Consider the following 13,416-nt stretch of genomic DNA (forward strand, 5'->3'; position numbering starts at 1 on the left):
TCTTCGTAGAATATGTGGGAACCAATATGAGCATCCAGGTTCCGCTATTGGTTATTGACTGGAGAGGTGTCTCAGTCATGTCTACATAGTTCTCGAACCCATAGGGTCCGCACGGTTAATGTTTGATGACGATTTTGTATTCTATGAGTTATGTGATTTGGTGTCCAAAGGTTGTTCAGAGTCCTGGATGAGATCACGGACATGACGAGGTGTCTCGAAATGGTCGAGAGGTAAAGATTCGTATATAGGATGATGGTATTCGGACACCGGAAGTGTTCTGGGGGTACCGGGTACGTATCGGGTCACCGGAAGGGGTTCCGGGCAACCCCCGGCAACCTATATGTGACTAACGAGCAAAGAGTTGGACAGACCAGCCCCAAAAGGGGTTGGTGCGCCCCCTATAGGCCAAATTGGACGAGAAGGAAAGGAGGGAAGGGAGAAGGAAATGGGAGGATTCGACCTCCCCCTTTCCTTCCCCTCCCCCCTCTCTTTCCTTCCCCCTCCGATGGATATGGAAGGGGGGAGGCCGACTTGGAGGAGGCGCCCAAGTAGGATTACTCCTACTTGGGGCGCCCCTTGCAGCCCCTCTCCCTCTCCCACATACATATACGTGGGGGGCACCGCTAGAACAAACAACATTGATTCCTAGCCGTGTGCGGCGCCCCTCTCCACAGTTTACGCCTCCGGTCATATTCACTAGTGCTTAGGCGAAGCCCTGCGCGGATTACTTCACCATCACCATCACCACGCCGTCGTGCTGACGGAACTCTCCCTCGACACTCTGCTGGATCAAGAGTTCAAGGGGCGTCATCGAGCTAAATGTGTGCAGAACTCGGAGGTGACGTACATTCGGTGCTTGATCGGTCAGAATGAGAAGAAGTTCGACTACATCGACCGCGTTGTCAAACGCTTCTGCTTTCGGTCTACGAGGGTAAGTGGACACACTCTCCCCCTCTCATTGCTATGCATCTCCTAGATAGATCTTGCGTCAGCGTAGGATTTTTTTAAATTGCATGCTATGTTTACCAACATCTATTAGATAATCTATACCTCTATATCTAATATTAAAGGACAGTGTGTTTCTCCGATATTTTGGCCAGTCCACCTATCCTAAGCTGCCCATAAAGTTGAAATAATTACCCAGCATTCCACCCATAAGTGAAAAAAATATCTTAGTTAATTATTTCTCTTATTTTTCACCGGTCATTGAAACTGTCCCTAAAGTTGAAGTAAGTTACCCACCGCGTCACTCCTATGTGAAAAATAAGTCTCCATTAATTGTTTCTCTGAATTTTTGATCTGTCATCGAAACTGCCCCTAAAGTTGAAGTAAATTATCTGCCCCACCACCTATAAGTGAAAAAAATTCTTTGTTAATTGTTTCTCTGAATTTTCTGTCTGCCATCGAAATTTCCCCTAAAGTTGAGGTAAATTCCCCACCTTGTCATCTGTAAGTAAAAAAACTTTTCTTTAATTGTTTCTCTGAATTTTTCGTCTGTCCTCAAACTGCCCCTAAAGTTGAAGTAAATTACCCATTCTGCCACCGTAAAAGTGAAAAATGAGTGTTCCTCCGAATTATTCTTACTTCATAGGCCCTGCAGTTTTTCATCCATCGTGAGTGTGACTTTTCTTTTTTTCTCATACACGCATTGAGGGTGTACTAAAAAAATACATGCATCAAAGGATCAAGTCCAACATCGATCCATTTAAGCATGCTAGAATGCACGTGTCTTACCACATGGATGTCGGTTGGTGCACAAATATTCAAATACTTGTATATACATGGAGTGCGAATATTTAGAACTTTATTTGAAGACCAAGATTTTATTATCCCGTTACAACGGATGGGCCATTTTGCTAGTTAATTAATAATAAAGGGAGTTGCATTTCTCTGATATTTTGGTCCATCCACTTAGCCTAAGCTGCCCAGAAAGGTAAAGTAAATTACTCACCATGTCACCCGTAAATGAAAAAATATCTTCGTTAATTGTTTATATGATTTTTTCGTTTTTCATGAAACTGCCCGTAAAGTTCAAGTAAATTACCCACTCCGCCACCCATAAGCAAATAAACTCTTTGTTAATTGTTTCTCTCTGAATTGCCCCTAAAGTTGAAGTAAACTACCCACCCCGCCACCCATAAACATGAAGAAAACGAGTGTTCTTTCGAATTACCCGTACGTCATTGGATCCTCCAGTTTTCCATCCATCGTGAGACTGATTGTTTCTTTTCCATCTCATACACGCATCGAGAATGTACTAAAAAATACACACATCAAGGGTAAGTCCAACATCGTTGATCCATTGTGAGCACGTTGGAATGCATGTGTCTTACGTCCGCATGTGCGCCGGCCGGCGCACAAATATTCCAATACGTGTATACACACAGAGTCCAAATATTTGAAATTTGATTTGAATACCACGATTTTATTATCCCGTTGCAACAACGGGGCCCTTTTACTAGTGTAAACCAACCAAAAGCTATTCTCGTGATCTATATATTTGAAAAAGTATATTGAAACTGTAAAAGCTAGAAGGAAGCGTTGAACCCTTTGCTCGGACCGCATTGTATTATATAGAAGGTATGCATGCCTTGGCTTACAAGGAAGGGATCGATCGAGAGAAGAGATAGATCGATGCCCAGTTGGTTACAGAGAGGAATAACAGAAGAAGAGATAAGAGAAGATTACAAGTTTAAACTACTCCTATCTCTTTACAACTTATTCTAACATTCCCCCTCAATCTGAACCGAATAAACTTTACCAAGGTTAAGATTGTTCTTGAGCTCATTCAACCTTCCTGTTGTAAGAGGTTTTGTGAAGCCATCAGCAAGTTGATCACCAGTTGGTATAAAACGAATATCAAGTAGCTTTCGAGCTACTCTTTCTCTGACAAAGTGAAAATCAACTTCAATATGTTTGGTTCGTGCATGGAAAACAGGATTAGCTGAGAGATAGGTTGCACCAATATTATCACACCATAATCTCGCAGCTTGTGGAGCCTTTATCCCAAGATCATATAGCAAAGTCTGTATCCACATTACCTTAGCTGTAGCATTAGCCAGTGCTTTATACTCAGCCTCTGTACTTGATCTAGAGACAGTTGCCTGTTTTCTTGCACTCCATGACACAAGATTTGTTCCCACAAATACAGCAAAACCACCCGTGGACCTTCTGTCATCAGCACACCCTGCCCAGTCTGCATCAGAGTATGCAGTAACAAGCATAGACAATGACTTGGTAATCTGAAGTCCAAGACCTCCTGAATATTTAAGATACCTCAAAATCCTTTTTACTGCAGTCCAATGAGTTGTTCTAGGTGCATGCAAATATTGACATACCTTATTAACAGAATAAGAAATATCAGGACGAGTAAGAGTCAAATATTGCAGAGCACCAACAACACTCCTGTACTTTGTTGCATCTTCTGGTCCAAGCACCTCTCCACTTTCAACTGTAAGTTTTTCTGAAGTTGAAATTGGTGTACTCACCGGTTTACAATTTTCCAATCCTACTCTCCTGAGTATGTCAGTGGTGTACTTTTCTTGTGTAAGAAGTATACCATTCTTTATCTGATTAACTTCTATACCAAGAAAATAATGAAGATCACCCAAGTCCTTGAGAGCAAACTCCAACTTCAGATCTTTAAGCAAACAAGTGGTAGCATGTGCACTGGAACTAGCCACAATTATATCATCAACATAGACAAGCACAAAAATAGTGATATTATCTCTATGATAAAAGAACAATGAGGTATCTGCTTTGGATGGTGTAAACCCAAGTTGTTGTAGTTGCATATTCAATCCTGAGTACCAAGCTCTTGGGGCTTGTTTCAAACCATACAAAGCTTTATCCAACTTACAGACATAGTGTGGTGCACTTCGGTCCTCATATCCTGGTGGTTGCCGCATGAACACTTCTTCCTCAAGAACACCATGAAGAAACGTGTTCTGAACATCTAGCTGGCGTAAGCTCCATCCTCTAGAAATAGCAATAGACAGTACAAGACGAATAGTATCAGACTTAACAACAGGACTAAATGTATCTTCATAATCAATACCAAACCTCTGTTTGAAACCTTTAGCAACTAGTCTAGCCTTGTATCTGTCTATGCTTCCATCAGATTTTCTCTTTATCTTGTATACCCATTTACAATCAATGATATTGTGACCCTGCCTTGGTGGTACTAAATGCCATGTTTTTATTTTTCATGAGTGCATCATATTCATGATCCATAGCTTCTTTCCAATCTTTATGTGCAAGAGCATCATGCAAATTTGTTGGTTCACCAATATTACTGAGAAAAGCACGTTTCACTTTATCATACCTGACCGTACCATCAGTGTATTATTTTGCTTTGGTAATGCCTGACTGTGACCGAGTATGTTGCCGAGGAGCCATTGGTGCTGTAGGCGCAGAAGATCCCGGTGCAGAAGATGTTGTAGGATCCTGCACAGAAGATCCCAGCTCCGGATCCAAGAGAGATTCGCGCACAGAATCTGCAGAGGGATCTAGCTCGTGATCCGAGGACGATCCTGAGTGCGCAGACCCCGCAGGCACCCCGCTGTCGGCGGCTGGCTCGATCCGCGGGCTCCCGGCTCGTGAGGCGCCGCGTGGAGACGCGGTTTCTCCCGCGCGTGGGCTGGCGCGTGGAGTGGCGGGGTCCACCAGGTGGAGGCTGTCGGCCACAACCGCGTTAGGACGAGATGGGCCCGTGCTGGCGTGCGCCTGATTGGCTGCATGCCGATCTGCATCGGATCGCGCGACGACAGGGGCAGTGCTGATGCGCGGATCAGCGCTGGATCACGCGCCGCTGCCACCAGGTGAATCAGCTTCGTTTTCTGCACCATCTTTGTCCTGTTCTGCACACATAAAATGACGCCCCAATCTTGCACAAACATCATCAGAACCACTGTTTTCAACAGAATTTTGCACATAGTCAGTTTTATTTAATTCACCCCCGTGATCTGGGAGTAGTGCTATCTCAGTACGAAGAAGGGCTCCGTCGTTTGGATGAAGTTTAGCAAACGGAAAGAGAGTTTCATCAAAAACGACATCTCGAGAAATATAAATCCGTCCAGTTGCAACTTCTAGACATTTGTATCCTTTATGAAGATTGCTATAGCCAATAAAGACACATTGAGTGGAACGAAGCTCAAGTTTATGACGATTGTAAGGACGGAGATTGGGATAGCAAGCACATCCAAAAAAATTGAGAGAATTGTAATCGGGTTTTTGATGATATAACCGCTCCAGTGGAGTGATGTTGCCAATAACTTTACTAGGGAAACGATTTATAAGATATGTGGCAGTAATGGATGCTTCATCCCAGTACTTGAGAGGCATAGATGCATGGGCAAGGAGAGATAGACCAACTTCAACAATGTGGCGATGTTTCCACTCAGGGGAGCCGTTTTGTTGGTGAGCATGAGGACAAGACACATGATGTTCAATGCCTATGCTACGGAAGAAAGAGTTGAGTTTTTCATACTCCCCTCCCCAGTCACTTTGGACTGTCAAGATTTTTTTGTCAAAGTGTCGTTCAACAAGTTTTTTAAACTCTTGAAACACAGAGAAAACTTCAGATTTGTGCTTGGGCAAATAAATCCAGGTAAACTTGCTAAAGTCATCAATGAAACTAACATAATATTTCTTTCTGCCAAAGGAGTCTCTTGCATGACCCCATACATCACTGAAAATAAGCTCTAAAGGAGCATGAGATACACTATTCGACTTGGGATAAGGGAGTTGGTGACTCTTGGCACATTGACAAGCTTCACAAACGGACTCACTAATGGGACTATGTGACAACGAGAGATTGCCTTTATTGACTACTTGTTTAACAATGATCGAAGATGGATGTCCTAATCTTTGATGCCACCTTGCCAAAGAGGGCTTGATGACGGAGAAGACTTGACGATGCTTGCGACTAAGTGCTCCGGATGTGATGGGGTAGAGACCTCCAATGCATCTATCGTGATGTAGGAGTTCCCTCGTTGCCCGATCCTTTATAAAAAAAGTAACGAGGGTGAGTTTCAAAGAAGATGTTATTATCATTGGCTAAACGAGACATGGATGCAAGGTTTTTGTCGGCTTGCGGAACATGAAGTACATCTTTTAACACTAGATCATGTTTAAGTGTAGGGGGATTAATAAAAGCTTGACCAATGTGCTGGATATCCATACCTCCACCACTTGCGGTGTGAATCTGATCATTGCCATGGTACTGTTCACGGAGGGCGAGCTGTTCTAGTTCACTTGTGACATGGTCCGTTGCACCAGAGTCAACGTACCAAACTCCTTCTCCTCCTTGTTCACGCATGGCGGCAGCAACATGGCGAGAGTCAGGCACAAAATTCTCATCATACCTGTGCCAACACTCCATGACTTCATGGCCTGCCTTCTTGCAGAGCTGACACCGGGGACGAGCACGTGAGGAAGAGGGACGACGGCTGTTGTTGGAGTTGAAGCCGCCACCCCCTGCCCTGTTGTTGTTGTAGCCGCTGCTACCGCTGGTGGTGTTGTAGCCGCTGCTGTTGTTGTTGGTGTAGTCGTTGCTGCCGCTGCACTGCCCCTGGTGACCGCGCCCACGGCCACGGCCATGAGACGCAGCATTGGCGGAAGACTGACGAACGTGGGTGCCGTGAAGGAGGCTGAGGCGAGCGTCGAAGCTCAAGAGCTGGTTGTACAGCTCCTGAACGGTGATCGGTTCCACCCGGGCAGCAAGGGCGGAGACAACGGGATTGTAGTCCATGTCCAAGCCGGCGAGGATCTTCCACACAATCTCGGGATCGGAGAGCGCGGCGGCGGTGTAGGCTACTTCATCGGTAAGGGTTTTAATTTTTCCAAGATATTCGGCCATGGTCATGTTACCTTTCTGAAGATTCGTGAGCTCGATGCGGGTGTTGATTGCTTGAGCTTGGCTTTGGGCAGCAAACATGGCGTGGATCGCCTGCCACACTTCGGCCGGCGTCGGGAGCGTCACGACCTGTGCCAGAATCTCGCGGGATAGGGATCCCATCAAGAATCCTTGGAGCTGCTGCTGCTGTGCGTACCAGAGGGATCGGGCGAAGTTGACAACCTGTTCTTCCTTGCCGTCCTTGGTGATGGTGAGCGTGGCCGGCGATGGCGGGCTCCGCGCGTCGAGGTGGTGCTCCATCTGTGCGCCCTTGATCTGGGGCAACACGATGGCCTTCCAGAGGAGGAAGTTACCCCTCGTGAGCTTCTCTTGCGGTGGCGATCCGAGGAGGGAGGTGTTGGTGGAGGTGGAGGAGGAGGAGGCAAAAGCGGAGGATGAGGCGGTGATGAGCGCACCCATGGTGCTGGCCGTCATGGCGGCGGTGGTGGTGGACATGTCGCTCGGTCGCAGGGTAGCTAGATGCGATCTATTCCTGATCTATCGAGGAAGAGGCTCTGTTACCATGTAAAAGCTATAAGGAAGCGTTGAACTCTTTGCTCGGGCCGCATTGTATTATATAGAAGGTATGCCTTGGCTTACAAGGAAGGGATCGATCGAGAGAAGAGATAGATCGATGCCCGGTTGGTTACAGAGAGGAATAACAGAAGAAGAGATAAGAGAAGATTACAAGTTTAAACTACTCCTATCTTTTTACAACTTATTCTAACAGAAACATGCTTGCCTATGAATATTAATCTCGATAAACTGATGCATGAATTTCTGCAGCGATGTACGTCATATGTTGCAGTTGGGAAAAGTGTCACTACATATAGCCCAATATCTTTTATATCACCTACATACTTGCCATTCTACTGTCAATCAGAAATTGGTATATATGTTATATACTACTTTCTAATCCTACACGCTAACCCCTTTCATGTTCTAGAAGTTTAGCCCATTTATCTGGAAGAAACTAGAAATTGTTAAAAAAAACACATGCACAGGGACATGGCGAGATAGGATAGGAGACGTTAAAGAAAAGCATGTGTGCATGGGGGCTCGGCCTGGAAGACGACGACCAGAGAGCAAAGGTGCATTCGCCTGTCAGTGAAAAATTCCTCCCCTCACCTTCCCTGCCCTTTGTCGCCATGTAGTCATCCTGTCTTTGACAGGGCCGCTCCCATAATAATTTCTCAGCAGCGCAAGGCAAAAAAAGCAGGCAAAAGCAACACACAAACAGCCTACAAAAATCAAATAAAAATAAAATCGAGTACTACTAGTACTACTGCTAGCAGCTAGTAGACACACATTCTCTCTCCATTCCCTTCTCCTTTATTTCCTCTCTCCTCTCTCCCCTCGCATCCTTTGTTCTTCTTTCATCCGGTTGGGTAGACAGAGAGGGAAGCACAACTGCGCAAGGAAAGGAGGAGAGATAAGGAAGCAGCAGGCAGCGGCAGCAGCAGCAGGAGCGAGATCGGTCGATCGAGCGCCGAGCTGCGGGAAGCAATAAATAGAAATTAAGGTTCGAGCCGCCACCATGGCGGCGCTTGCAGGCGCTCTAGAATTCCTCCCCGGCAGCTTGCGCCCATCATCCCTCCCCCAATCCTTCTTCTTTATATAGCCTAGCCACGCACTTGGCTCCCCTCACCACCCCAAAAAGCACCTTACCCCACTCCCTCCTAAGCTCCTCCTCCTCCTAGTGAGAAGAGAACAAAGCCAAGCCTTAGGCAGTCTCCGCTCTCAAGAGGAGATCGAGAATTAGAGGCAAGATCAAGCTACCTATCCTCACGGCAAGAGGCGAAGAAAGGTGAGTAGAAGTGGTTGGGGTAGTAACTAGTTTCCTGACTTGTTAGGCAGGCTCGCTCAAGTTTGTCAGCGCTAGCTACATGCTGTCAACACCCGTAACCGAGCCCCCTAGATATGCTAGCGAGGAGGAGTATGTGTGTGTAATTGCGTAGAAATCTGTGTATCTATCGGCATCTCAGTGGTAGATCTGTCTAATCTACTGGTGAGCCATGTTGAAAATCTGAGCTATGGGTCGCGCAATCCCAAGAGCCTGCCATGTTCTGTTGCTTCTTCCGCTTTTTCTTACACCCAAGATCTACTTTTTTATTCGGCCCGTTTGTGTTTGTAGGAGGTGAGAGGGAAGGAAGGAGAAAGTAAGCAAGGAAGTGAGCGCGCTGGCAGGAGCTTCTTGATGGGTGTTGGCTGCTGCCGTGGATGGCGGGGTTCTCTCTGAGGGGAGGCGGCGGCGGAGGTGGAGGAGGCAGCGGGGGAAGGAGCGGCGACCGCGGCGATCATCCCATCGGGGCAGACAGCCTGTTTCTGTACGCGCGCGGCGCCGCCGCCGCGGCCGCCGACACGGCGGGCGGCGGCGGCGGGGGAGGAGGTGGGATAGGGTTCCAGCTATGGCACCCGCACCACCAGCAGGCGGCGGCCGTGCCGCACACGTCGCAGTTCTTCTCCTCCGGGGTGGCCACCGGCGTCGTGCTGGGCTTCTCGCCGCATGAGGGCGGTGGCGTGGGCGGCGTCGGCTTGGCTGGTGGAGGCGGCCCGGGGGGCGGGAGGGCCGGCACCAGCTGCCAGGACTGCGGAAACAACGCCAAGAAGGACTGCACCCACCAGCGGTGCCGCACCTGCTGCCGCAGCCGCGGCTTCAACTGCTCCACCCACGTTAAGAGCACCTGGGTCCCCGCCTCCAAGCGGCGCGAGCGCCAGCAGCAGCTCGCCGCGCTCTTCCGCGGCGCGGCAGCCAACAACAGCGCCGCCGCGGCCGCCGCCGCTGCCGTTGCCAACAAACGGCCCCGCGAGCTCGTGCGCTCCCTCGGCCGCTTGCCGTCCGCGACCACCGCGATGGTCGACGCCACCACCTCCTCAGGTATGTGGTAGCGACTCAAGTACAGTCTACAGTACAACCAGCCACTGCACCATTCAGGACGCTGACGCCGACGGGGTGTGTTTGCAGGCGAGGGGGACGGGAGATTTCCGCCGGAGCTGAGCCTGGAGGCCGTGTTCCGGTGCGTGCGGATAGGACCGGTGGACGAGCCGGACGCGGAGTTCGCGTACCAGACGGCGGTGAGCATCGGGGGGCACACATTCAAGGGGATCCTGCGCGACCATGGGCCGGCGGAAGAGGCGACTGGGCAGCTGCCGCCGTCGTCGGCGGAGTACCACCAGCTCACAGGGGCCGCGAGGGAGGGGTCATCGCCGGCCGGGAGCAGCGAGGCGGCCGGCGGGCACGGGGCGACGGTGGCGACGTCCGCGGCGGTGCTCATGGACCCCTACCCGACGCCGATCGGCGCCTTCGCAGCAGGCACCCAGTTCTTCCCTCATAACCCTAGAACCTAGCTTCAATTCCTGCCATGAATTCCTTGCAAGTTTCATTTACTGCCAAAGATGGCGACCGAGTTGCATTGATCCAAGTCGAGCAAACAAAAGCAAGCCAAGCAGATCCAAGAAGAGGAGAATTGTTGTCCGTAGTCGATGATGAACACTAATGCATCTCGTTAGCTAGCTAGAGCTACTACTTTTGGATCCTTCCATGCAATTTTAATTTCCAGTTGGTTAATTAGTAATGACCTTAATGCATTGGTGCAATTAAAGAGAGATAAACTAAAGTGTATCTTAATCCCTGCTTCCTTTTGAAATCGTTTACTACTACATTTCGTATGCAGCACGTGATTGGTTAACTATAGTTTACTGCTACTAGCACTACTATTATATGTTAAGCATCGTAGTATAACTTACATTACATTACGTACTCCTACTATGGTATTGTTTGCTTGGATTTGCTTTTGTGTGTGTGCATGGGGAAGCTTCTCTCTGGATGGCATGGGTAAAGCTGCTCATTTTGTGGTGCTTTTTATATGATTTGTTTGCATGTCTTGTTCTTCTATGCTTCTATAGCTGCATTGGTTGGTTCTGTACTTCTGTTTAAGCAGCCAACCATATATTCTCTTGTTCCTTGGGATGGATGAGCAACCAGCTTCTGCTTGCTCCACATCACAAGGGAAAGTACAGCAATCCTATGCATTTCTTTGGCTAATCTTTGCACTACTGTCTCTCTCCCTCTCTCTAGAGTCAGTGGCCTTGTCACGCCACTGTTCCTCCTTTTCCTAGGGCACTATTTTTCAATATTCTTCGTTGAAGTGACATAGATCAGTGTCGCAATTCTTTACAGAAAATGGGAAATACCGACCAATACAACCTAGTCACATGGAATGATGGAATGTCAACAATGTGCATGATTTACTTTTAAGAAACTGCATGCAAACTTATCTAAGCCTAGCCACTATTAATTAGGGCATGTATGCGTTATTATTGTGTACAGTTTGAAGCTAATATTTCTGGTCCATGCTTAGCTAGGAGTAGTTTGTCTTTCATCTTAGATAATCTCTCGCTCATTCAAATAATTAGTATCACCAGTGCGTTGTGCAAGATTAAGTCTTTTCAGAGAAATAAAGAACAGTGGGTATGATCTCTTGTCTTTCAGTACAACAGTACTCTGCAATTTTCAGCTCCCGGCCGGCCTATATATACGTAGAGTGGTACAGTGAGTACTGTCCATATCCTATATCTAGGTGTAGCCTCAACTCTACTTTGTTTCTTTTCGCCCCTTCTGCACACTTATTTTCAAGCACACTAGGATTGTAATGCACTGTAGCCTGACCAATGGACACTACCTACAACCAAAACATCATTCAACTCATATCCATGCTTTTTGAAAATCTTTTGTGTTTGATTACATATATGCATGGAGTGATTCCAACATAATAGGCACACATTCATTTTTGTGGATTGCGAGCTGCATTATATCTATACTTTGTTAATGCTAACATCAGTTTTGTATTACAAATTTGCTGCGTGTAGTGTTTTATAGTCCTATGCGTGTCTAGGTTCCTCACACATGATTAGGGGTACTTTGGATAGTCTTGCATTGGAGCAAGTCCCTTGGCGAGGTAGGGGTTGTATCTCAACTTCGAATGCTTCGCAAAGGGATTTGGCACCGTTACCGTGCATCCAAACAAGAACTTTATAAGGACGACTGATATATATCATCTCATGTTTGGTGCACCATTGTTATCTGTGTTACATGGAAGTTTATAAATGTTAATGCTTTCGTGGATCTAAACATTTAAATAAATGTGATATGAGCACATTCTGGGTGCAAGAAAATTACACGAACTATTTAAGAACGGCTAACTCATCACAAGAGAGATAAACTAAGAGTGGGCAAGAACATCCCTTCATATTCAAATTAGCAGCTGATGTAGTTCTCCTTGTGCACATGGATGATTAATTTTTAGTCGCCCTATTTCTTCTCCAATATAGTGAAGATAAATTGTATATCCTTAGAAATTTTATGTTATATTATCATCTGAATTTTGTGTATGAACATCAATCTTTACTTCAAATTTGCAATAATAAATCATTCTTTATCTTAGCTTGTTGAAAAGATGACACACATTAATAGGAAAAGGTTACTTTCTGTATCATATGATATGCATGGACTTCATGGGTCTTAGTAGTAATTTGAAGTAGAGAATTTATATATTCGTGCAGTAGCTCTATTCTACCCAGCATATATATAAACTTAGAACTAGGGAATATGCACTACTATTCCGTGTGCATGTGTATTTTCTAAGTGAATTGTTGATATATTATTATTTCCAACCCTATTAACTTAGATAATTCAGAAAGTATTGGTTTCAAACCGAATATTTTGTTTCTCGATCATTTTAGAGCACCTGCACTAAAAGCACTATAATTTCTTGGTATTCTCATCCTATCCATAATCATCACATGTGTATAGGATGAGAGTGTACATATGCTAAGGTACGGTAGTGTTGAATTCTTTGTTTCTATGTTTGAACTAAAAACTGAGAGAATGAAAAATATTAGCATATGAAACTGTAAACTTACCTATGGAGCTACCCTTTTCGGCCTTGGCTTGTACCCATCCATGACTCCAACTCTTGATGTCGACTCTAGCTAACTTATCTTTAGGTAGGAAGGATCTAGTAAAGTTATCAACACCGACGTACCTGGATGTATATATAACAACCATCTCAGCATAATTAATCATATATATACCATAAAAGGCTCAAGGCCATCAAAATAGGATTATTTAAACAAATCCATTAATATTGTGCACCGGCTCCAGATATATTTGGAACTAATTGATCTGTGAGAGTGTGATGAAGTTATAAAATACAATAGTAATTAGTAGACTCTTTGCTGCCCCGTGAGTATGGTATAGATCATGTACTTCTGAAGCTGAACAAATGGCGACAAAGAACTAGCTAGCTAGGTATGGAATGCAGTATACACATGCATGATACTGAAAAATCTTTGGATATATATGAAAATCTGCTTGTTGTTTGTGTAGGTATTGTGGCTAGCTAAACATATGCTTTTTCTATGTAGTGTAATGTACTATGATTGTAGTTTATATACAGCCAGAACCAAATTGGATTGAGAAAGCGATTGCTTTCATCGTTCGTCTCTAATTAAGGCTAGTT

The 13,416-nt window shown here is 46.0% G+C and overlaps 2 protein-coding genes across 3 annotated transcripts; one reads left to right on the forward strand and one right to left on the reverse strand.

The window, feature by feature from the left end:
- Positions 1 to 2,723: 2,723 nt before the first annotated feature.
- LOC141027334 (uncharacterized) lies at positions 2,724 to 7,351 on the reverse strand. Its single transcript, XM_073504335.1, has 7 exons — positions 6,184 to 7,351; positions 4,742 to 4,909; positions 4,370 to 4,446; positions 3,860 to 4,133; positions 3,560 to 3,640; positions 3,339 to 3,463; positions 2,724 to 3,242 (listed from the first exon to the last, which is right to left on the reverse strand). The coding sequence occupies exons 1-7, from the start codon at positions 7,349 to 7,351 to the stop codon at positions 2,724 to 2,726; spliced, it is 2,412 nt and encodes an 803-aa protein (XP_073360436.1).
- An 820-nt stretch (positions 7,352 to 8,171) lies between these two features.
- Positions 8,172 to 10,555, forward strand: LOC109778760 (protein SHORT INTERNODES 1). 2 transcript variants are annotated; one of them, XM_020337337.4, is made up of 3 exons: positions 8,172 to 8,417; positions 9,030 to 9,773; positions 9,861 to 10,555. In XM_020337337.4, exons 2-3 carry the CDS (start codon positions 9,116 to 9,118, stop codon positions 10,241 to 10,243), a joined length of 1,041 nt encoding a protein of 346 aa, XP_020192926.1. In that variant the 5' UTR covers positions 8,172 to 8,417; positions 9,030 to 9,115; the 3' UTR covers positions 10,244 to 10,555. The 2 variants fall into 2 exon arrangements, with proteins under 2 accessions (XP_020192926.1, XP_020192925.1); XM_020337336.4 differs by having other exon boundaries at positions 8,174 to 8,702.
- Positions 10,556 to 13,416: the final 2,861 nt, after the last annotated feature.

The sequence above is a fragment of the Aegilops tauschii genome, chromosome 7 (assembly GCF_002575655.3).
Source record: "Aegilops tauschii subsp. strangulata cultivar AL8/78 chromosome 7, Aet v6.0, whole genome shotgun sequence".
Taxonomy (NCBI): Eukaryota; Viridiplantae; Streptophyta; class Magnoliopsida; order Poales; family Poaceae; genus Aegilops; species Aegilops tauschii.

Coding starts and splice junctions, on each gene's coding strand:
- LOC141027334 (XM_073504335.1), bottom strand. CDS start 7,351: ATGTCCACCACCACCGCCGCCATGACGGCCAGCACCATGGGTGCGCTC. Junction 4,134..4,369: donor CGGCAACATACTCGGTCACA/GTCAGGCATTAC, acceptor TGGGTATACAAG/ATAAAGAGAAAATCTGATGG. Junction 3,641..3,859: donor AAGTGCACCACACTATGTCT/GTAAGTTGGATA, acceptor GTTTGCTTAAAG/ATCTGAAGTTGGAGTTTGCT.
- LOC109778760 (XM_020337337.4), top strand. CDS start 9,116: ATGGCGGGGTTCTCTCTGAGGGGAGGCGGCGGCGGAGGTGGAGGAGGC. Junction 9,774..9,860: donor CGACGCCACCACCTCCTCAG/GTATGTGGTAGC, acceptor GTGTGTTTGCAG/GCGAGGGGGACGGGAGATTT.